Source organism: Haliotis asinina, chromosome 13 (assembly GCF_037392515.1).
Source record: "Haliotis asinina isolate JCU_RB_2024 chromosome 13, JCU_Hal_asi_v2, whole genome shotgun sequence".
Taxonomy (NCBI): domain Eukaryota; kingdom Metazoa; phylum Mollusca; class Gastropoda; order Lepetellida; family Haliotidae; genus Haliotis; species Haliotis asinina.
In genome coordinates this window covers 25510823-25534348 of record NC_090292.1, presented here as the reverse complement: position 1 = coordinate 25534348, position 23526 = coordinate 25510823, and the positions used below count along the sequence as shown (strand labels likewise).

At 41.2% G+C, this 23526-nt stretch overlaps 2 protein-coding genes across 4 annotated transcripts in view; one reads left to right on the top strand and one right to left on the bottom strand.

Moving 5' to 3' along the window:
• The window catches only part of LOC137259216 (cytoplasmic aconitate hydratase-like), a 59197-nt gene extending 43900 nt beyond the window's left edge, over positions 1-15297 (top strand). For all 3 annotated transcript variants that reach the window (XM_067796824.1, XM_067796823.1, XM_067796825.1), the window contains 11 exons: positions 201-336; positions 1692-1776; positions 3712-3868; positions 4617-4681; positions 5321-5380; positions 6419-6523; positions 7607-7752; positions 9134-9281; positions 10324-10446; positions 11167-11352; positions 13704-15297. In XM_067796824.1, coding sequence (XP_067652925.1) covers positions 201-336; positions 1692-1776; positions 3712-3868; positions 4617-4681; positions 5321-5380; positions 6419-6523; positions 7607-7752; positions 9134-9281; positions 10324-10446; positions 11167-11352; positions 13704-13814 — 1322 coding nt within the window. In that variant the 3' untranslated portion in view covers positions 13815-15297. The remainder of the gene's footprint in view (positions 1-200; positions 337-1691; positions 1777-3711; positions 3869-4616; positions 4682-5320; positions 5381-6418; positions 6524-7606; positions 7753-9133; positions 9282-10323; positions 10447-11166; positions 11353-13703) is intronic.
• A 3947-nt stretch (positions 15298-19244) lies between these two features.
• LOC137259847 (uncharacterized) overlaps positions 19245-23526 on the bottom strand; it is a 43522-nt gene continuing 39240 nt past the window's right edge. Inside the window, exons 2-3 of the mRNA XM_067797472.1 lie at positions 20955-21098; positions 19245-19452 (exon numbers count right to left, since the gene is read on the bottom strand). Of these exons, the coding sequence (XP_067653573.1) occupies positions 19349-19452; positions 20955-21098 (248 nt within the window). The 3' untranslated portion in view covers positions 19245-19348. The remainder of the gene's footprint in view (positions 19453-20954; positions 21099-23526) is intronic.

Below are 23526 nucleotides of genomic sequence, written 5' to 3'. Positions count from 1 at the left end.
GCTGTTGATCACTGGATTGTCTTATCCACACTCAGTTATGACATCCTGCCACCATATATCTGGAATATTGCTGAGTGCAGCATAAAACTCAACTCACTCACTAACTCACTCTCTCAAGTGGCTGGTTTTTGAAAAAACAGAATGCTGTTGATGCCGCATACCTAGTCAGCAGTAGTTAATGGATACCTTTCTTCTTACAGGTCTCCTAGCCAAGAAGGCTGTAGAGGCGGGGCTGTCCGTGAAGCCCTATGTAAAAACTAGTCTCTCCCCAGGCAGCGGAGTCGTCACTTACTATCTCCGCGAGAGTGGGGTCACGCCCTACCTGGAAAAACTAGGGTAAGGACCAATAGCCTTCCATGTGAAATCTAATGTTTTATACATGTCTTGGTTTTAATGGCCAGTGTGGATTCTTGTTTAGAAATGGTGACCAGCAACTTCTGCTGACCCTCCGGGTGAAGATTAGGAATAGAATAGCAATCCAGTTTTGTTGTAAGAGGCTACGGGCCCTTGAAGATCCAGGTTAAAATTGGTCTACTGAAACCTGTGCTTGTAAGAGAAGAACGGTATTCAGCATTCGAAATAATCGCTGGCGCGGAGGCCCAGAGCTGGTTTTTATTGTACCAGGCTCTCAGTTTCAAATATGAGCAGGCCCTTGTGGTCCAGTGAATTATCTGTCAGTTTTTTTGCAAATGAAATTGTTCCCATTATTTTTGTGAAGTAAAATGTCAGGCTTTCTTCAACTGGAATCTTTCCCAGTTGTCTATATTTGTCTTTATTAATGTACGGGAATTATCCAAGATCTGGTATTTCAGCGCTTTGTGCATAGAGATGTGAACACCATTTATTAACAAATAAAGAGTTCCCTCTGCACCATGGGCTTTAATAATTGATTTTATAGAAACAGTGTGAAACTGTGGACAGTGTGGTCTACTTTGTTTTTATTGGCCTGACTTTAACAAAATGGACCTGCAGATTTCACTTCATGCTGTCCCTGTAGATTTGTAAGCGTACAGGTGGCAGCAAGCCCTGATGGCCAACTGGCAAATGAAAGTATTGCACACTCGATTATTTCCAGACAGTCGCCATATAGCTGGAATATTGCTGTGTGCGGCATTAACAACTACCAAACCAACCAATGTAAGAGGCTGTCTAAAGGATTATATCGTCAGTCCCATTGGTGCACATGGTAGTGTACTGAATTGTTGTTCACATTATCAATCACTGGTTTGTCGGGTCCATGTTTTATTATTTACAGGCTACCATAATATTGTTGCAATGATGAATGTGTCTTTATGCTAGAAACCTATGCTATAAGCTGCTGTACAGTGTCGCTGGGAGTGGTAAATTATTGCACTCATATTGACCCTTTGAAATAACCACATGACATTCATAGGAATAAGGAATGCTCTTTAGCCACAGGAATAAGGAATAATCTCTAATCAAAGGAATAAGGAACAATCTTAAACCAAAGGGAATAATCTTTAACCACTGGAATAGAGGAATAATCTGTAACTAAAGGAATAACATAACCTGTAACCATAGAAATGAGTTGATGCCTTCCCATTTCAAATGTCAAATGCCTTAGTAAATGCTACAGTTTTAACTTTCATCAGAGCTGAATGTTTTCTTGGAATTTGAAACTTTGGATGTGGAATCATTTTGTGCAATGTGGTATTTTCTGTTTTTGCCAGATTTAGCATTGTCGGGTATGGCTGTATGACGTGTATCGGAAACAGTGGGCCTCTTCCTGAGGCAGTGGCAGAGGGAATTGAGAAGGTAAAGTTGCTCTAAAGTTATTGTCAAAGAACTGTTTTAACGGAATACAGTAGTCAGACTTGTTGACTGAGTTGACACTTATCATGGAATCCTATTTGAGTAGATTGATGCTCATGTTGTTGACCTCTGGTTTGCCCAGCAATTTTTCTTTAGAGGCAACTATCCCATTCAGGTGGACAGACTGATAGGTCCGGTCTATGCATATCCCATGTGCCTGCATTGGTGCTCATTATTTTGATCACTGGATTGTCTGGTCCACATTATTGCTGCTGACATGTGATTGGATACTAACTAGTGGGGCATTAAATGACAAGCTCTCAACATGCTGCTTTTTTATTGTTTTTAATCACCGAAGGCACTGATGCTGCTCTTAAGGTAAAGGACTGTCAGTGGTCTAGTGGTTAGAGCATCTACCCAGAGAGCAGAAAGGTCATGGGTTCAATCTCTGGCCATGTCATACCAAAAGACGTTAAAAATGATACTTGTTGGTCCCTGTCAGCTTCTTGGCATTGATAGGTATATCAAGGACTGTATACTGAGTCAGTATAATCAGGGGTTAAAAAATCCCATCACCCGACGCCCGGGACAAGTCAGTTTTCATTTCGGGCAATCAAATAATGGTATTTTACTTGTCCGTGGACTACTAGATAATTTCCACTTATGGTTTCAAACCACAAATAATCTTGGATTTCGTTTCATGTTTGCTCATATGAAGCTATTAAAAATTCGCAGTAATAATAAAGTAGAGCTAGTAGAGAGTGAAATTATCACTCTTTGATAAACAGTCCAGTAAACATTAACATCACTCATTGCGTCATAAAATCAGGGCAAGTGGAAAATTAGTCAGGACAAGTTACTTTCATGAAGTCACTTGCCCTGTGCCCCGTGAAGGTCCCGGGGTAGAATAGGCCTTCAGCAACCCATGCTTGCCATAAAAGGCGACTCAGCTTGTCGTAAGAGGCGACTAACGGGATCGGGTGGTCAGGCTCGCTGACTTGGTTGGCACATGTCATCGGTTCCCAATTGCGCAGATCGATGCTCATGTTGCTGATCACTGGATTGTCTGGTCCAGACTCGATTATTTACAGACCACCGCCATATAGCTGTAATATTGCTGAGTGCGGCGTAAAACTAAACTCACTCACTCACTCACTTGCCCTGTGACAAGTGGCTTTTGAAAATATGTTTGAACCCCTGTATAATGTGTCTGGGTGGGGTATGCATCCTTAACTACAGCATGGTAACCATTCAATATTTCTTCACCAAACTTGACACATAGATTGGTCTAGTGGTGTACTGGTGCCTTTCGATAGTTTTGGAATTCTGAATAAAATATTTTTGGCATTTCCATGGCAACAAGTTTGAAATTGGTGGTAATGCTGGGGATATTGATGACCGTGTCTTCTTGTTGCCATTTTCTTCAGCTTGACCTGAGCTACTCTACATATACATGACCCTGTAGGGTTGAATCTCCTGTTGTGAGGACATTGCCGACAATTTTTGACATTTGCCGACATTGACATTTAAGACTGTGACCTTGTCTTGACTGTTCGGACAATCAACTGACAAAGGGTGCACCTCTTCACAAGAATAGACCCAACCAGTTGTGACACGGTCACGCAATGCATTAGTATTCACTTGATCAGGTGACCTGTGAAGGTTCGGGGTATGATAGGCTTTCAGCAACTCGTGCTTGCCATTGTTTTAAGAGGCAACTAATGGGATCGGGTGGTCAGGCTCGCTGACTTGGTTGAAACGTGATTGGTTCCCAGTTACACAGATTGGTGCTTATGCTGTTGATCACTGGATTGTATGGTCCAGACTCGATTATTCACAGACCGCCGCCATATAGCTGGAATATTTTTGAGTACTGCGTAAAACTCACTCAGTCACTTACTTACTAACTTTCTTACTAACTCTATGATGACCTTTCAGGGTGACCTGGTGACCTGCGGTGTTCTGTCAGGCAATCGTAACTTTGAGGGCCGTATACATCCACTGACCAGAGCAAACTACCTGGCTTCGCCCCCGCTTGTGATTGCCTACGCCCTGGCAGGAACTGTCTGTATAGACTTCGAGACGCAGCCTTTGGGTAGGGGCAGCTTGTGGTAATCCATATATATTAGGTGTCTTTATTATCAGTCTTTATATCTGCCTACCTTTTTGCCGGTCCTGCCACCATGAAGATCCAGGTTTAAATTGTTTTTCCAATAGTGTGATTAATACTTATGCTGTTGATCACTGGACTGTGTGGTCCAAGCTCGATCATTTTCAGGCTTCTGCCATGTAACTGAAATATTGCTGAATTTGGAGTTAAACAATAAACAAACTGCCCTGCCCTGCCCTGCCCTACCCTACCCTGCCCTGCCTTGCCCCAACACATAATGATATCATTACACAGATTGGTACTTATGCTGTTGATCACTGGACTGTGTGGTCCAAGCTCGATTATTTTCAGGCTTTCTGCAATGTAACTGAAATATTGCTGAATTAGGAATTAAACAATAAACAAACTGCCCTGCCCTGCCCTGCCCTGCCCTGCCCTGCCCTGCCCCAACAGATAATGATATCATTACACAGATTGGTACTTATCCTTTTGATCACTGGACTGTGTGGTCCAAGCTCGATTATTTTCAGGCTTCTGCAATGTAACTGAAATATTGCTGAATTAGGAGTTAAACAATAAACAAACTGCCCTACCCTGCACCAACGCATAGTTATATCATTTAATTGTACCAATAAGCATTCCATTATTTCCTGAGGATTACATGATACTTTCTCTCTAATGGAGAATGTTGTGTATTTGCTTCTGTGTGACTTTGTTTGGCATGTGGTTCCAGGTACAACACCTGAAGGCAAGGACGTCTACCTGCGCGACATCTGGCCGACCAGACAAGAAATCCAGGTGAAATATGTGCACCCTCAGCAGTGGAATTGCCATTTTACAAGTCTTCCTTTAGGACAAAACGTTTCAGCAGACTTTAGTAGCATTGAGTGAACTTCTTTTAGCTTAGCTTTCTATGCCAAAAATAGTTTTGCTGGGCCTAGTATTCAAATTTCCTGTGCTGTGTACAAAATGACATTTCTACCAGACATTTTTGATCTAAGAACAACCATGTATTTTTGTAATCAAGGATGTGATGTAAAAACTACATCACATGTACTTTAAATGCGCATTGAATAACTCAAATTGTGACATTCTCAAAAGATTACACCAGTTCATTTCTGAAAGTAACCATTTCCAGTGCCATAAAAGGCAACCATGCTTGTCGCAAGAGGCGACTAACGAGATTGGGTGGTCAGGCTTGCTGACGTGGTTGACACATGTCACCAGTTCCCAATTGCAGAAATCAATGCTCATGCTGTTGATCACTGGATTGTCTGGTCCAAACTCGATTATTTACAGACCACCGTTGAGTGCAGTGTAGAACTAAACTCACTCACTCACTTTATAAAATTCACTGGGCTGTTTGCCTGTCTTAGTCTCTGCATGCTTAGGCAAAATAAAAATGTGTGTAAACCATAATGACATTTCTATCCACAGGAAATCGAGAAGGAGAATGTGGTACCAGCTATGTTTCAAGATGTTTACTCCAGAATATCTGTGAGTCCTTGCTGAAATTTATGTGATATTTGTTTCTTTAACTATTCAAACAATGCTAGAATAGTGTAACACATTGTGATCTTGAATGCTGTCAGGATATGTGTCCAAACAGCAGAGTAATTCACTGTTGACTGAATATGTGAACAGTCAGGTAAGAACTGGTCTTCAGCAGCCCATGCTTATCGTAAGAAGCGGGTATCTAGATTGGGTGGCAAAGACTGGGGCGACACATGCCATTATGACCCAGTTGCATAGATTGTTGTTCATACTGCTAGTAACAGGAAGGTTTGTCTAGACTGGATTCTTTACAGACCACTGCCATATAGCTGGAATTTCACAAAGAAAGAATAAGTCAAGACTACCACTCATTCTCGATAATATCTGGGGTATAGGTTCCGATAAATCTCCAAGATAAACCTGGAGGCATCTACGGCTCAGCCCCAGAATTTTATTACATTATTTTGCTTACTGTTAATCCAATCAGGTGTCTATGCTGGAAAGTTCAGCGTACCAATCACAAGGGTTCAGTCATAACTCACTTTTACTTCCTGTACCTTTTCATCTATCTGATTAAACTAAGCATCACCATTGTAGCAGAGGTACTTTGAAAGGGGTAGAAGTTCTTGCATAGAGTATTGAATTTTTGTACCTGTCACTCTGTATGAGTTTTGCCCTAAATTTGAGTCACAAAGAGAGCAAACACTCGAGAAAAAGCACATGCATATGTGCTGCTACCAAACTATCCTTTTTTGATATTTATGGTTTAGAATCACGCAAATGCAATTACATGACTAATAATGTTATATTCTCCTCAGAACTAATGTATGATAATATGAAGGAAGTACAAATTTTATTAGTATTTTTTGACTACATCAAGAAAATTACTGATCGTGGTCATGTAAATTTCCTTTCTTATCGGGTGAACCGGTTTGCCACAAGTGTAAAATGTGTACCTCAGTGTATGATATGTAATTGTTCACCAGTACTGCCGCCCACCACTAGAAGCACGATCTCACCCCTGTCATTGTTGTATTGCAGAAGGGAAATGCAAGGTGGAACTCCCTTGAGGCTCCAGACACCATGCTGTTCCCATGGGATGACAGCTCCACATACATCAAGTCTCCGCCATTCTTTGACGGCATGGTGAGTTGTGCCAAGTTCAGACATGCTTTGCTGAGGAGTCCCACTTCTTGTGTCTTTTGTCCGATATGTCAAGATTTTTGTATTGGTCCCCAGGGAGACGTTCTCCTTGCCAAAAGTCTAGTGTAGCGTGTCTGTAGCACTCCTTGTGGTTAGTAATAAGATACTGTTAGTTACACAGTGTTTTGAAAGGGTGTACAGGGCTGTGAGACTGTTGTAAATTTCGTGTGCAGCTGTGGGTTTGAACCCCATGTTGGACATTGTAGTGTCCATCCAGACCTACTATTACTAATCAGAGGTTAGACGCCTTGTCCACAGAACCATTGGTTACCCCGATCGGCAATCTGACATGGTAAGGATATCACCTGTGGGATGTGACCAGGAGGATGTCACCTGTGGGATGTGACCAGGAGGATGTCACTTGTAGGATGTTACACACTTTATTTCAAAATCATGCTTGTCGTAAGAAACGACTAATGGGATCTGGTGGTCATGGCTGACACATGTCATTGTATCCCAGCTGCATAGGTTGATGTTCAAGCTGTTGATCACTAGTGTGGCATAAAACTAAACTCACTTAACTGATGCTGGGGTTGTTTTATACAACAACAGCCTTGTGAGTAAGAGAGTCGTGTGTGGGATATTCCACACCCTGCTAGGTAACACAGTTAAATGAGTGTTTCTGTGATGGAGGGTATGTCATAGCTGTTTGATAAATAGAGGATACTAAACGACCTTCTGTGTAATACCATTTTTATCAAGCGAGTGAATGATACTAAATCTTTAAGGAGTTTAATAAAAATGGTATTTCATGGAGGCGAGCTTAGTATTCTGTTTATTACTTGCCAACATATATTGATGGAAACTGTGGCGAAATTGCCTACAGTGTGAGGACGCTCAGCTTTAGGCGAGTCAAGCAAGGTCTAGTACAATTGCAACAGCGACATTAACATTGTGGCGTCACAACTTTGAACCATTTTGACGTCATACGTCAAGCAGTATTATGAGACTAGTGCAATATTGCCGTAAAAATATTACACTGCAGTGTCTTCAACAGGCGAGTAATGATGTGTTGTGTTGTCACAGACAAGGGAACTCCCTTCCACCCTGCCTAAAGTTACCGATGCCCATGTGCTGTTGCACTTAGGAGACTCGGTGACGACAGATCACATCTCCCCTGCTGGGAGCATTGCCCGGAACAGCAGCGCTGCAAGATATCTCTCCAGCAGAGGGTAAGCAGGGGAACTATGTAGTAATGTTTCGGAAGACATTGTGGTCTGTGCATCATGCTGCTTGTAGCCATTGTTCGAAATAATCACCAGCTTGGAGACCCAGTGCCAGCTGTTATTGTATCGGGGTGGCAGTATAAAATATCTGCAGGCCCCTGTGGCCTTCAGTAAATTATCTGTCAATGTTTTCAACTAGAATCTTTCCCATATTTTTGATGTTTTTTGTATTAAAGTTCCAGAACCATCCATGATTCATAGTGATACAGTAAGTCGCTGTTCTACTTCCTGGTATTTCAGCACCTTTTTGCAGAGGAATGGCAACACTAGTGTTTACTTGAATACAGTTTTTATCCCCCTGGCATGTAATGCGGGGGGATATAGTTGACGCCTCATTCATCTGTAATCATTTTGTTTCCAGAGCATAACTCAAAAAGCGTTCAATATTTTTAGACCAAACTTGATAGATATAATAATCTGAACCTATGGTTGTGCCTTTTGCTATTTACAGGTTTGGGGCATTTATATGTTTTTGTGTTTTTCCATGCAACGTTTTGGTCTTAGTCTAAAACCGTTCAATATTTTTCTGCAAAACTTGGTAGATATGTGTGGCAGACTCCAAAGTGGTGCTTTTTGCACTTAACAGGTTTTTGTGTTTTATAATTTTCTCAGTTTCCATGGAAATGTTTCAGACTTAGTCTCAAAATGGAGGGCTAGGCTTCTTTTCTGAAGCACAGCTAGAAAACTTCCTACTATCATTTTGCAAACCTTGGCAGATATTTGAGGCAGACCCCAAAGTGATGCCTTTTGCTGTTTACGATGTTTTGGCAGTTTTATTTTTCCTGGTTTCCATTGAAACAATTCTGACTTAGTCTCAAAATGGAAGGATAGTCTTCATTTCCAGAGCACAACTCAAAAACCATTTCTTATCTTTCAATAGATCTTGGCAGATATATTAGACAGATCTTGAAGTGGTGCCTTTTGCTGTTTACAGATATATGGCACTTATATTTTTCATGACTTCTTGAAAAATTAGAAGAACATCAAGTAACTGTCAGATGATTGGTCCTTTCAAATATGATCTGATGACTCTTGTTCCTCTGTGTCATTGACTTCAGTTAATTGATTTTGTTGAAACAGTGTAAGACTACACCGGGTAGTCTAGTTTATTTTTATTGGTTTGACTTGAACAAAATGGGCCTGCAGATTTCATTCATGGCCTGTAGATTTAAAGCATCCAGACAGCAGCAGGCCCTAATGGCCAGCTGTCAAATTAAAATATTGCAAACTCGTCTTGTAGCATTACACAACTGCAAGTGAACTGAATAAGTGTAACAAGAATTGAATATTGATCATATATTCAGATGTGTTTGTGTATTTTGTCCAGGCTGGTGCCACGACAGTTCAACTCCTATGGGTCTCGTCGAGGGCATGACTCGGTCATGGCACGTGGTACATTTGCCAACATTCGATTGGTCAACAAGTTTGTTAGCAAGCCAGGTCCAAGGACTGTTCATATACCAAGTGGAGAGGAGGTAAGTAACACAGGGTTGATTCAGTGAGGGTGAAATATATTTAGCTTATATACATAACAAGGTGATGTAGTGTGGGAAATTATGTGTAGGTAATATACAGCAAGGTGATGCAGTGTGGGAAATTATGTGTAGGTAATATACAGCAAGGTAATGCAGTGTGGGAAATTATGTGTAGGTAATATACAGCAAGGTGATGCAGTGTGGGAAATTATGTGTAGGTAATATACAGCAAGGTGATGCAGTGCGGGAAATTATGAGTAGGTAATATACAGCAAGGTGATGCAGTGTGGGGTAGTAAGTCTAGATAATGTATGCCAAGGTCATGCAGTGTGGGGTTAATGTGTAGGTAGTATACACCAAGGTGATACAGTCTGAAGGTAATATGTGTAGATAATGTACGCCAAGGTGATGCAGTGTGGGGTAACATGAGTAGGTAATGTACACCAAGGTCATGCAGTATTGGTGTAATATTTGAGTAGGTAATATACACCAAGGTGATGCAGTATTGGGGTGATATATGTGTAGGTAGTATACACCAAGGTGATGCAGTGTTGGGGTTATATATGTAGATGATATACACCAAGGTGATGCAGTGTGGGATATGTGTAGGTAACATATACAGGATTGATGCAGTGTTCAGGTAATATTCACCAACGTGATGCAGTATGGGGGTAATATGTAAGTACTAAACACCAAGGTGATGCAGTATTGGGGTAATATATGTCTATGTAATATACACCAAGGTGATACAGTATTGGGGTAATATATGTCTATGTAATATACACCAAGGTGATGCAGTATTGGGGTAATATATGTCTATGTAATATACACCAAGGTGATGCAGTATTGGGGTAATATATGTCTATGTAATATACACCAAGGTGATGCAGTGTCGGGGTTATATATGTAGGTAATACATTTTGGAGGTGATATTGATGGATGATAATATTCAGGGTTCATTCCTTTAACGGTTAATACATTGAGGATGCAGTAATATGACCCGACTCGATGCAGCTGTAATAGCCACAATTGTTTGTTGTAGATGGACGTGTTTGATGCAGCAGAGAGATACCGCAAAGATAACAAGACACTGATTATTTTGGCCGGCAAGGATTACGGGTCTGGGTCGTCCCGAGACTGGGCAGCCAAAGGTCCATTCATTCTTGTGAGTCCATCGTCAGTGTTTCTTAGTTTCATCATACAGGAATGTTTTCAGGGGCCAGTATTTGGCCCTCATTCTTTTGAAAATATCACTGTTAGTTGTCACAGATACACTCTTGACAATATTTAATATGTGATTGAACCCGTGAAGATCTTGGGTGGAATAAGTCTTCGGCAACCCATGCTTGCCAGAAAAGGTGCCTATGCTTTTTGTAAGAGGCAATTGACGGGATCGGTTGGTCAGGCTCTCTGACTTGGTTGGCACATGTCATTTGTTCCCAATTGCACAGATCGATGCTCATGCTGTTGATTACTGTATAGTCTGTTCCAAACTTGATTATCTAAAGACTGTCGACATAAAGTTGGAATATTGCTGAGTGCGGTGTAAAAATAACCTCATTCACATATTGGTCTGCAACCATTCATTTCCACCAAAATGATTAACATGTACAACCTACATCTGAAAATGTGCATATTCATGCTCAGAGCCACATTGCGAAATACTGTCAACTCACCCACCTGACATAATTATTCCCGTTTCCAGGGTGTGCAGGCTGTTATAGGCGAAAGTTACGAGCATATTCACCGCAGCAAGCTGACCCAAATGTTAAAACTGAGCATTATGAGCATATTGACCGCAGCAGTCTGACTCATCTGACATGAGAGTTACGAGCATATTCACCTCAGTAACCTGACCCAACTGACGTGATATTCCTGTTTCCAGGGTGTGAGGGCTGTTATCGCTGAGAGTTATGAGCGTATACACCGCAGCAACCTTGTTGGGATGGGTCTGATTCCTCTGCAGTACCTGGAAGGTCAGACAGCTGACACGCTCAAACTCACTGGAAAGGAAACCTTTAACATAACTATCCCTGAAGACATTCAACCAGGCCAGGTCATCGAGGTCAAGGTCAGTTGTTGTGGTTCCTCCAATCTCTTTCTGTTTATTCCTCATCTGTCTGAAAGCTGTGTCGGCACAAGTCATGGACATTGGGTCTTTAGTTAATCTTTTCTCATTCCAAGAGGGGTGGTGGCAGTGTTCTCATTAACACTGAAACCTGCATTTTGCTCGCAAAACAGTATTTTGCTTGTGTGGTTTGGACGTATAGATTCTAATCTACTTAATACTAAAAAGTACCGTAATACAGGAACATAATAAAAAACAATAATTTCGAAATGATTCAGGATTGTAATGAAAATTTCATGGTCAAAAGAGTTTTGACTACATATTTAAAATGTTATTTCTGCACACACTCACACAACAGCTATTGCAAACACTGGGTGGTGGGGTAGCCTAGCGGCGTTTGCCGAAGACACGGGTTTCATACCCCATGTAAGTAAAATGTGTGAAGCTCATTTTTGTTGTCCCCACCATGATATTGCTGGAATATTGCTAGAAGTGTCATAAATCAAAACTCACTAACTTAATGAAAATCTTTTCTGACGCGTGTAATTTATAATATGGCTAACATATTGTAATACATATTTTGATCATCACTGTGCCAATTTTGTATGAATTTTGCAGTTTGGTTGAAGTTGGGATCAACATGTATTTTTATTCCCCCGGCATGTAATGCAGTGTGATATGGTCAACGCCTCGACTGTTCGTCATTTCGTTTCCGCAGCATAACTCAAAAACCATTCAATATTTTAAGACCAAACTTGATAGATATAATAATCTGAACCTGTGGTTGTGCCTTTTGCTATTTACAGATTTTTTGCATTTTTAATATTTTTTGTTTTAACATGAAAAGTTTTGGTCTTAGTCTAATGGTTGGTTGGGCTTTGTTTCCAGAGCATAACTCAAAATCCATTCAATATTTTTCTGCAAAACTTGGTGGATATATCATTGAGAACCTAAAGTGGTGCCTTTTGCTATTTACAAGTTTTTGTGGTTTATTATTTTCTTGACCCGTGAAGGTCCCGGGATAGAATAGGCCTTCAGCAACCCATGCTTGCCATAAAATGCGACTATGCTTGTTGTAACAGGTGGGATTGGGTGGTCAGGCTTGCTGACTTGGTTGACACGTCATCGGTTCCCAACTGCGCAGATCTATGCTCATGTTGTTGATCACTGGATTGTCTGGTCCAGACTCGATTATTTACAGACCGTCGCCATATAGCTGGAATATTGCTGAGTGCGGCGTAAAACTAAACTCACTCACTTATTACTTTCTTGCTTTCCATGGAAACATTTCAGACTTAGTCTCAAAATGGAGGGATGGGCTTCGTTTCCAGACCACAACTTGAAAACCATTTCAAATTTTTTAACAGATCTGGCAGATATGTGAGACAGATCTTGAAGTGGTGCTATTTGCTGTCTACAAATGTTTTTCATTGTTACCATGGAAACGATTCAAACTTAGTCCGATAAAGCATCAAGTAACTGTCAGATTATTTGTCCTTTCAAATATGTGGTGGGGGGAGATATGTCATTGTCTGATGACTCTTGTTCTAATTTGGATATATTTGGATATAATTGTGCCTTGATTGTTTAGACAAATAAGTATTTGATCGCTACTGTATTGGCCAGGGGTGCGTTTGGTGGACTGGCTAAAGCGCCGGGCTAGTGATCCAGTGAGGTTGAGGTGCCGTGATCTAGCCCACCTGTGTCCGGGTGTAAAAACCTTGGAGTCAACTTTGTGCACAGACTCTGTGTTGTCACAGCCCCTAGTGTACAGTACAGAAGCCTGTGCACTTAAAAGAACCCACAAATCCATTGATACATGACCAGATGGTGGCCGCAAGAATGCGTGCAATCACCTAATTACAGGTACAGCAACATGGAGTGAACTTTGACAAAGTACTGTGGCTATGTGTCGCAGTCCACCCAGCTGTAAATTGGTATGTTATTAGGATGAGAAAGCCCCATTACCTCGGTGCACTCAGAGGTGGCAATAGTTATATACTCCCAAGGGAGTTGAGGGTGATAGTGTGTGGATATCTGAGTTCTATATTGTCCTATAGTAAAAATATTGTTAAAATGGAATGGTGATCATCCATTCACATAGAGTGGATGCTGTCTAAACTGGCACTCACTGGGACTGACGAAAAAATCCGGTTTAGACAAGATGCCGTATTTTAGAGATGATGATAAATGTATAATTCATGAATGGGACTGAGATTTTATGCCAGTGTTGACAACTTGCTTTATTGGACAGATGCCAGTTTTGACAGCTTCCACTGTATAGACTTTAGGTTCATCAATTCTTGTCTTTGTTTCGTTTCATATATGTCACTGATGAGTTGTTTCTTCTTCAGCTTGGTGACGGTCGATCATTCCAGGCAAAGACTCGCTTCGACACGGAAGTGGAATTGACATACTTCCGCAACGGCGGCATCCTGAACTACATGATACGCCGCATGCTGTAGACGTCTCCAGCGGATGTCACCAACATCGGTTCTAACATTTTGAGAACCAGGTTCATTCGCATGTATTTTTCTTGAGAACTGCATCATGGGATACAGGCATGATAGTCCTGCTGATATTCTCTTGCATGTAGGAATGGATTCTCAGAAAACCAAATCTACTGGACAAACATGATAAGAATCTTTGCGTTTAATGTATTCAACTTACCTTATATAAGGGATAATCAGATATGTCATATGTTAATATGAAGTTGACATATTTTGAAAATTACTTTTATCATAGGCTGATGCACGGTATTCCTATCAAAAATGGAGCGGTATATCATATTTATCTGACTTTGTATATTCCTTTTCTCTCTGTCAGTGTTGATGGCCATGTTCTACAAATCAAACTGGTTGATAATATAATCCAAATTAAGAATTTGCAGACTGGAAAAGCTGAAACTTTTTCGAAAAGCTCTGTATGATTGATGGGTAATCATGAGAAACATGTACATGAGATCACTACTTAATACTAGAGTCATGAAACTATTCACATACACTTTGGTTTCACAGGTGGCATGGTGGACTGGTCACCAGGGGAGATAACTTGGTAGAAAACAAGTTGACACCCACTAGAAATGTTGGATGCAAGTTGAATAGATATATCACTTTCTAAATCAGTCAAAATATATGGAACTGCCATTAGTACATATACTGAAATCCTTTCGTGTTTTTCAGTGTTAACAACCTGTTGCCATAGTTACACTCTTGTTATGTTGTGGGTGAGAATGTTACATGGTTGAAAGATGGTACTAGTTGTACAACTGTTTCTGTATGCATGATTTGGTTTGAGTTTTAATCAGAGATTTTTCTTTTGAAACATAATTTAGCAGATTGCTATCCAGATTTCATTGCTGTTTAATGCTTTGCGAATCACTGAAGATTTGATAAGTGCATTTTTTAGAGTTAAGTAATAATGTAAACATTCACGGAGATATTACCTCAATTTTGGAAGAGAATATGGTGTGAAGATGCTTGAATCTAGATGTAAGGATTCAGTCCATTTGAATATATTTACTGTTCACATCACATCATTGAAAGAAGGTTGCAAAAGGAGAAAGATTGTGTATCTCTGAGATGTTAAACATGAAAGAATCACTTCCTGAAAGTGCCATTATTTTATGCTTCAACTAAAATGATGTTCCTGAACTCTTCACGAGCCAAGCTTAGTGCTAGCCATAATGAATGATATACATAAAGATATAACTATGAAATCGGTAAGAAAGTATTTTCTGATATGGTATGAATGGATTTGAGATTGTACCCTGGCATTACAATTTGCTCTGTTTGTAATACCCTGCTTGTGTGCATGGTTGGATGTGAATGACTGTCATATGATCCATGAATCATTGTATTTAGTTGTATGGAGACATGTATGACGGGAGGGTGTCGTCAAACTGCCAGTGGAGTTTCAAGTATGGCAATAAAAGTAGATTGTGATAAAGGTACCGGTTTTTTTTGTTTGTTTGTTTGTTCCATTGACATTTGTCCTTTAAGGAATTTTGCCCGACGTTTGTTGTAAATACGTTGCTGTTGATCACTGAATTATATGCTCCCGAGCTGATTGTTTTGGCCAAATCTCAAGGTTTCACATTTTCGCATTTTTGTCAATCACATTCCTTATCCATATCCTTTGTTACTTGGGAACAGTGCTGACACAAACCTTCCAGCCATCTTCCAGCTATTCTCGAAACGTTGGTAGCCCTAAGAACTTCTTAAGCCCATTTTTTAACACATTGGCTACGATCAAAGTTAAGAATTCTTAGGGCTACGAACGTTTCGAGAATAAGGGCCCACTGGGTTAGAATTGGTCTTCCGTAACCCATGCTTGTAAGCGGAGACCAATGGGACTGTGGTAGTTAGTAGAGAGATAATAATCTGGCTAGCTGTTCTCGAAACGTTCGTAGCCCTACGAACTTCTTAAGCCCATTCTGAACACATTGGCTCCATAACCCATGCTTGTTGTAACCGGAGAGCAATGGGATTGGTGGTCATTCTTGCTGACTTCATTGACACATGTTAATGTATCCCAGTTGCGTCCTCATGCTGGTGGTCACTGGATTGTCTGGTCCAGGCTAGATTATTTACGGACTGGACCTGTTGTGTGCGGAGGTATCAATCAATAAATCCGTCAGTCAGTCAGTCTGTCCTTTGGAGGAAATGAGCCACTGCGTCTAAGGCGCTGCATTTAGCCTGTCATCAACCTATGACCGTAGTGTAACACATCTGGCACTCTTCAAACAGCGTATAAAGAACTTGTGTTTTCACACAGTCCCAGTGACTACCAGGCGGAAGTGACCAAATCAACTGACTCTTGAGCAGCAGATAGGCTGGGTTAGCTGGACAGTTCGTCCCTCCTAGTCCCTGACTTTCCTTCTGCCAGGGGCTGGTGAGGTAGTCTAGTGGTTAAAGCGTTCGCTCATTACGATTTCGATTCCCCACATAGGTATAATGTGTTGCGAGGTTGTTCCCGGTAATTGGACAGCATCGTCCAAACGCAACAGCAATCAACAGTAGGGTGCGTGTGATCGTATTTCGAATGGACAGAGGTGTTTTGGTTTGGTTTTCGAGTTTGAGGACGTATTTAAGTTAATAAAATGGGTGTTATGTCGTGGAAATCAGGCAGGATGTGTGGGGACATGTATAATTGAGAGGTACGTGTGCATAGTTTTGAATGTCACCGAATTCTTAGCGTACATTTCAGCGTGAAATCGGAACGAGTCGATGTCTGCACGACAATCCAATATGGCAACTGCTGCTCCTTAACTCTATTAATATATATGACGTGAGTGTATATCTATGGTCTGTGTATAACCTACAGTGCGATATCGGGTTCCTGTGATCGGTGGGGGAGGGGAGGGGGGGGAGGACTTTCAAAATATTCAAGACACTGACACAGATATCTCCACAAACAAAAATCCGCACAGTTATTTGACCTGCAGTATATACGCGTTGGGGTTCTTTTGACATAGTTACCATTAGCTAATATTTCCGCAAGATGACATCCTTGAATATTGCCAAAAACACTATTTTCAGCGACTGTATACTCACCGTTGTCATGGTTGTACGTACGTCGTGTGCATCACCCGGAAGCGAGCATACGCTAAATAGCATTCGGGATCGTTCGAGTAGTAACCTTTTCGAGATAAAAAGTTCAAAAGGTATGTGCGAATGTCCACTTTCGCGATTCGGTAAGCTGTGGTCTGATTGGTCAATCTCAAAGGTTACCTGACGCGACCTCCCATAAGGTTTTGTTAGACTCAGTTGTGAAGTGTAACGTAAAGTACTGAAGATAAGTTTACTGAGACTGGAATGTAATCAGTCTTGTCCTTGTCTTCATCGAATAAACGTCTTGTGTTTGTACATATGTGTTGAAGACCTTACAGTGTGAAGCGCGTTTCTGGTGTCCAACCCTGTGATATTGCTGGAATATTGCTAGAAGCGGCGTGAAGCCAAACGCACTCCTGGCGACGTGTCCGCGCTGTTCCCCCAGTGTCGCACCTTTCATGCCTGCTTTCAAAGGCAGATGAACGGGTACAAATCCACCTAGCTGGTAGCCTATTTGACTATTTTGACGTTTCGACAAGTGGTGTCAGTTACCACGGACGTAATGTACCTTAACGATAATCATTTGAAAAGTGTCCACGACAAATAAGTGTTACAGTGGGTTCGAATCCCAGTTCGTCCCGATGGTGTTTCTACGATTGTCAACCCCATATCCATGCATTGTAGTTTGCAGTTTTTCCCCGACCATTTTAAGCCCGGTAACCTTTTGATAGATTATATTTTGTCTTCAAATCCAAGTTTCACAAAAATCTGACACTTTGCAGCACTTCGAGTGTTCCTCCCCATCATACCCTCTTTCTCAGCGGTGATCTTTCTAATGGAAAGCGTTAGCTCGTCACACAGAATACCCTGGTTCGATTCCCGAGATGGGTACAATGTGTGAAGCCCATTTCTTGTGCGTGCCGTGATGGTGCTGGCATAGTGCTAAAAGCGGCGTAAAACTAAACTCATTCACTCCAACAAAACGCATCGATGGTAAATATCACCCACAACCTTATATGTTTTGACTAGATTGGCGAAGGGAAAATATATACCATCTTGAACTAATTTGAACTGTGAAAGATCCAGGTCATCAGAATTACTACGAATAATCCATTAATGTTTACACAGCCAACTGACCCGTGAAGGTGTACCCGGGGTAGAATAGGCCTTCAGCAACCCATGCTTGCCATAAAAGGGTACTATCCTTGTAAGAAGCTGCTAATGGGATCGGGTGGTCAGGCCCGCTGACTTAGTTGACGCATGTCATCGGTTCCCAATTGCGCAGATCGATGCCCACGTTGTTGATCACTGGATTGCCTGGTCCAGACTCTACTACTCACAGACCGCAGCCATGTAGCTGGAACACTGCCCACTGTTGTAGACTAATACTATTTTTATCGGAAGTAATAAATTCCATTTAAACACACACGCACGCAGACACAGACAGAGAGAGAGGCGCGCGCATACGCGCGCGTGTGTGTATATATATGTGTGCCTTGTCTGAAGACACGCATCTATATGTGCACACACCACACACACACACACACACACACATATATAACACCTTTTCAAAACGTTTGTGTCTGCTTGCGCACGTGGATGCGTGAGTTTTGAAAAGGTGTCGTAAGTAAAACCACTTCTTGGCCGATGCACTAACCTTTGACTTCAAATTTAAATATGTTACAATAAAACAACAATTGCATAAAATCAGCCAATACCCAAATCCCGGTGTGATAGAAAACTGGAAGATAAACGGCTCCCAGACCTGATCAGTTTGTGAGCGCAAGGAAAACACTACCATCTTATAGACGAATCTTCCTTGAATTTAAACAATTTGATATTTCCATTTTTTGAGGCGTTGTTTGTTGATTTTGTAAATTTTGAAGGATGGTTCGAGTTCCGGTTTTGGTTCAAAGGCATTAACCTCAAATCATCCTATTAACAGTAAACGTATTCACCATGGTGATGTGTAAAACAAGCCCTTAGCTAGCGTGATTATACGTTATATTTCACATGGAACTTCCTAGTCAACCTGTTGGAGTCAGGAACTGTCACATATTGCAGTGATATCGAGTTTCCGTATTTTTCTCAAGTCATTACAATCCGAACAGCACAGACCGATCTAGGAAACCTCGGACGTGTCAGTCATCCATTGACAACCAGGAAACTACCTCCTAATAGTCAATGGCGACTTTGAATAAAGCAGAAACATAAATATTGCTTGTCGCCGGCACTCGACTGCCGACTGAAACAAACCGAACCACAAAACAAACATTATAAATCAATAATTTTATTGAGAAATCCACTGTTGCACGTTTGTAGAGCACTTTCATGATAACATCCTCTGTTCTCGTCAAGCTCTCGTATAGTCATAAAATCTCTTCAAGCACCGTGTTCAGCTGCACCAAATGTTTTCCTGTGTTATGATTGGCTGGGGTTGCGCATGCTCAGTGTTGACTGTGGAAGCAGTTCGTTATCCTCATCATTCGGCAGAATTCGTTCCAGGGCGGGAGAACACCCATGTCTCTCTTCTTAGGTAGTGTACTGTCACCTGAAATTAAGCGTACAAGCGTTTACAGTTGTGTTTGGGTTTTTATATATTTTTTATTTAATTTTGACCTGCATGGATGTCGGTTTCTGTGACAGAAACTCTAACTTTCATCCATCGAGTCAGACTGTCTCTCTGTCTGTCTCTCTGTCAGTCACCCACTCTTTCACTCATTCATGCACGCATAGAGCCAAACGACGCAAAATGCGTTTCCCTATTTTGCTGTACAGTTTGAAGCATGCATATTTACATTATAACTTTAGGGAGACTTAAATTTGTATTTTAAAACTTACGTTGCTTCTTTAGTAAGTTTTCTTGATATGAATTTGGGATTTCCACTTTTCTCACCACGGAGGGCTATGTCAGACTAATTACACATGGCCCTACGGTGCATGGGAGTGGCGTATGTGACTATAACACTAGTGACGGAGGTGACAAGAGTGCGGAAAAGTAGTAAGAGACAGAAAAGGGTAAGACGGACAGAAAAAGAGGGTAAGATAGGGAGAGACTGGAAACGGAAAGAGAGTATAAGGGAGGGAGTGAAGGAGGGAGAGAGAGACATTACTCGCACATACGTATGCACTCACAAACACGTATCAAAATACCGGTGAATAAGAGGTACACCGACCTGTATCCCTAGCCTGGACTTATTGCTGTCGGATTGGTCGGTACTATTTCAACCAAAAGTGGAGAGAAAACATGGAATCTAGCCCTAAAGGCATTCTCTGTAGACATTTTAATTTACAGTTTGAATACAAGTTGAACAATACGTGCTATTACCTAATGCTGTCTCTATCCCTGTCCTAAGATTCCTACCCGTGAAGGTCACGGGGTAGAATAAGCCTTCAGCAACCCATGCCTTCCATAAAAGGCGACTGTGCTTGTCGTAAGAGGCGACTAACGGGTTCGGGTGGTCAGGCTCGCTGACGTGGTTGACAAATGTCATTGACACATGGCATCGGTTCCCAGTTGCGCAGATCAGTGCTCGTGTTGTTGATCACTGGATTGTCTGGTCCAGACTCGATTATTTACAGACCGTCGCCATATAGCTGGAATATTGCTGAATGCGGCGTGAAACTAAACTCACTCACTCACTCTAAGATTCCGAACTTAGTGTAAAACTAAACTCACGGACACGCCTTTACTAGGTCTATATATCCCTTGTATAATTACACTTAATGAACAAAAGGTGCATTTAGTTGTAAGTAAACTATGTAACCAAAATGTAATTGGAGATGAGTTTCATTACATGTTTAGATGTGAAGCTCAATACCCAAATGACCATAATCTTTGTAAAGTGTTGAAGTCCAGTTGCTCAAGAGCACAGAAATATGTCACAAACTCTGTTGAAAAATAAATCCTAAGGCGCGTGTATTGTGAGTAATACAACTGTGTTTTGCTCTTGTACCGAAGTTTGTGGTTCTGGAGTGGATAAAGATTTATTGATTGACTATGTGCAGATGCTTACAGGAGGCCGTCAATATTATACCCGAGACTACCCTCACCTTTGCTGTGGAAGTCTGTATCCCGTGGTTGGGCTAGCTTGTTGTTATCTTGCTGGTCGGTACTATGTGAAGATGCTTGCAGGAGGCCGTCAATATTATACAGCAGCTCAAGAAGGCGGGTCCTCGCGGGGGACGGCTGTGAATCTGAAACAGTGATGAAACTTTAGGCGTGGGTCACTTTGGACTGGTTCACGTATGTAAGCGTGTGCTGACAATATGCTCAGTATGTACACACATGTATGGAATATATGTAATATGTATACTATAAGTTATCACATCGTGTTGAGGGAAATACGGGGTTTTATCAGACTGATAAAACCCCGTATTTCCTTCGACAGGATGTGATAACGCATTTATCTAGCTGAATGTTTTCACTAAATAAAAACAAAACAACACGCATCGAATCGACTTGTTTTATATACGTGAGATGCCACTGTTTGACCTCAATGCACCGCGCGTTACTAAAGGCTTGTCGATGCACGCTTTTCTCACTTCGCGTCGTCACCGAGGCGTAGCGGGGTGATATGACTTTGGTAGCGGGAGTACACGACTTTTGTACTCCCGCTTGCGGATCGTGATGGACGTACATGGTATTTTATCACGTGGACCAATCAAAACTCGACATTCTTACATGAGGCTAGATAAATGTATATATGTGTGGCGAAAATGGGAGAATATGTGTACATGTGCGTGAAATATGGTGAACATAGACGCATATGTTGGGCATATGGGAAATATATATACATGCATGTGTGGGGGAAATGTGTATACATGCATGGGAAATATGTATACATGCATGTGTGGGGGAAATATGTATACATGCGTGTGTGGGGAAAATATGTATACATGCATGGGAAATATGTATACATGCATGTTCGTGGGAAATATGAATACATGCATGTTCGTGGGAAATATGTATACTTGCGTGTGTGGGGTGTGTGTGTGGGGGTGTAATATTTACACGTATGTCGAAAATAAGTATACATATGCGGGGAATATGAGAAATATCTATGCATATGTGGGGAGTATGGGAAAATTCTAAAACAAAGAGGGAAAATGGTAAAGTCAATACGTGGGAGAAATATGGGGAACATGTACAGCATGAGTGTGGTGTTAAGCAACAGTAATAGTCCTGGACTAAATGAAACCCCAAATGTTGAACAAAATTCACAGCCGAATGTATCATACATGTATCTCCATTTCAGAGGTTATTACCTGGGAGCAAGCGTACTTAACACGCAACAAAATAAATGATTTTTCTTAATCCGGCGTTAAACAGCAACAGCAGTAGCAACAACAACAACAACAACAGCAACGACAACAAAAAATCAACCTATTATTAATCCGGGGACAGTTCAGATTTTCCGTTTTTGCTGCACAAAGGACACCTCCCAAAAACACTGCGTTGTAAGGGTTTTAGGGAGAAAAAACAGAAAGAAGACATGTTGAATAGAATTAAATCCAACGCTATAAAATGCCATCTCCTCCACAAGTATCCATCCGGAAGTAAGTGTGTGAAAAATTGGTTTCTGAACTAAGCGTAAGGAAATGCCACGACATTTAGCGAGAAGATCATATTCCACGTCAAAGGAACACTACCCCTCACATTCAAGTGAATTACGCACAATATTTATTGTTATGAATATACAACACAAGCTATTTTCTTTTGAAAATTGTAATTCAATCTATATACTGTTGAAAAGCAATGACCGAATCTATGACAACTCCTTTAAGGATGTTTTGTTGTATGCCATTACGCTGGAGTAATTGGGTTGTTGTTTCCTAACGACTTATTACTTTGTTCACTTTTTTATAACACAGAAATGTTTAATGCAAGCTCGGGTTGAAGGACATACACGATCAGCATCTTAATAATTGGAATAAAAATTTAAACGAAATCAGATCCATCGAGACTTTTTTCAAGATTTCGTGGAATTTGTACATCGCTTTTGACAGTCTAAGTAAACTTATCCTCAGTACTTTTCGTTACACTCCACTACTGAGTCTAACAAAACCTTATGGGAGGTCGCGTCAGGTAACCTTTGAGATTTACCAATTAGAACGCAGTTTACCAAAACGCCAAAGTGGACATTCGCACATACCTTTTGAACTTTTTATCTCGAAAATGTTCATACCCGAACGATTCCGAATGCTATTTAGCGTGCGATCGCTTCCGTGTGATGCACACGACGTACGTACAACAATGTCAACGGTGAGTAAACAGTTGCTGAAAATAGTGTTTTTGGCAATATTGAAGGATGTCATCTTGCGAAAGTATTAGCTAATGGTAACTTTGTCAACAGAAACCCTAACGCGTATTTACGGCAAGTAATTGTGTTATATGCGGATTTTTGTTTGTGGAGAGATCTGTGTCAGTGACCTGAATGTTTTGAAAGTCCCTCCGATCCCTAAGTAGTACCCGATGTCTGATTGGTTAAATCTATTTAACCGTGTCGCGTTTGATTGGACGGTCATTGGTCGCTCAAAGGTTACCTGACGCGACCTTCTACTAGGTTTTGTTAGACTCAGTGGTGGAGTGTAACGAAATATACTGAGACTAAGTTTACTTAGG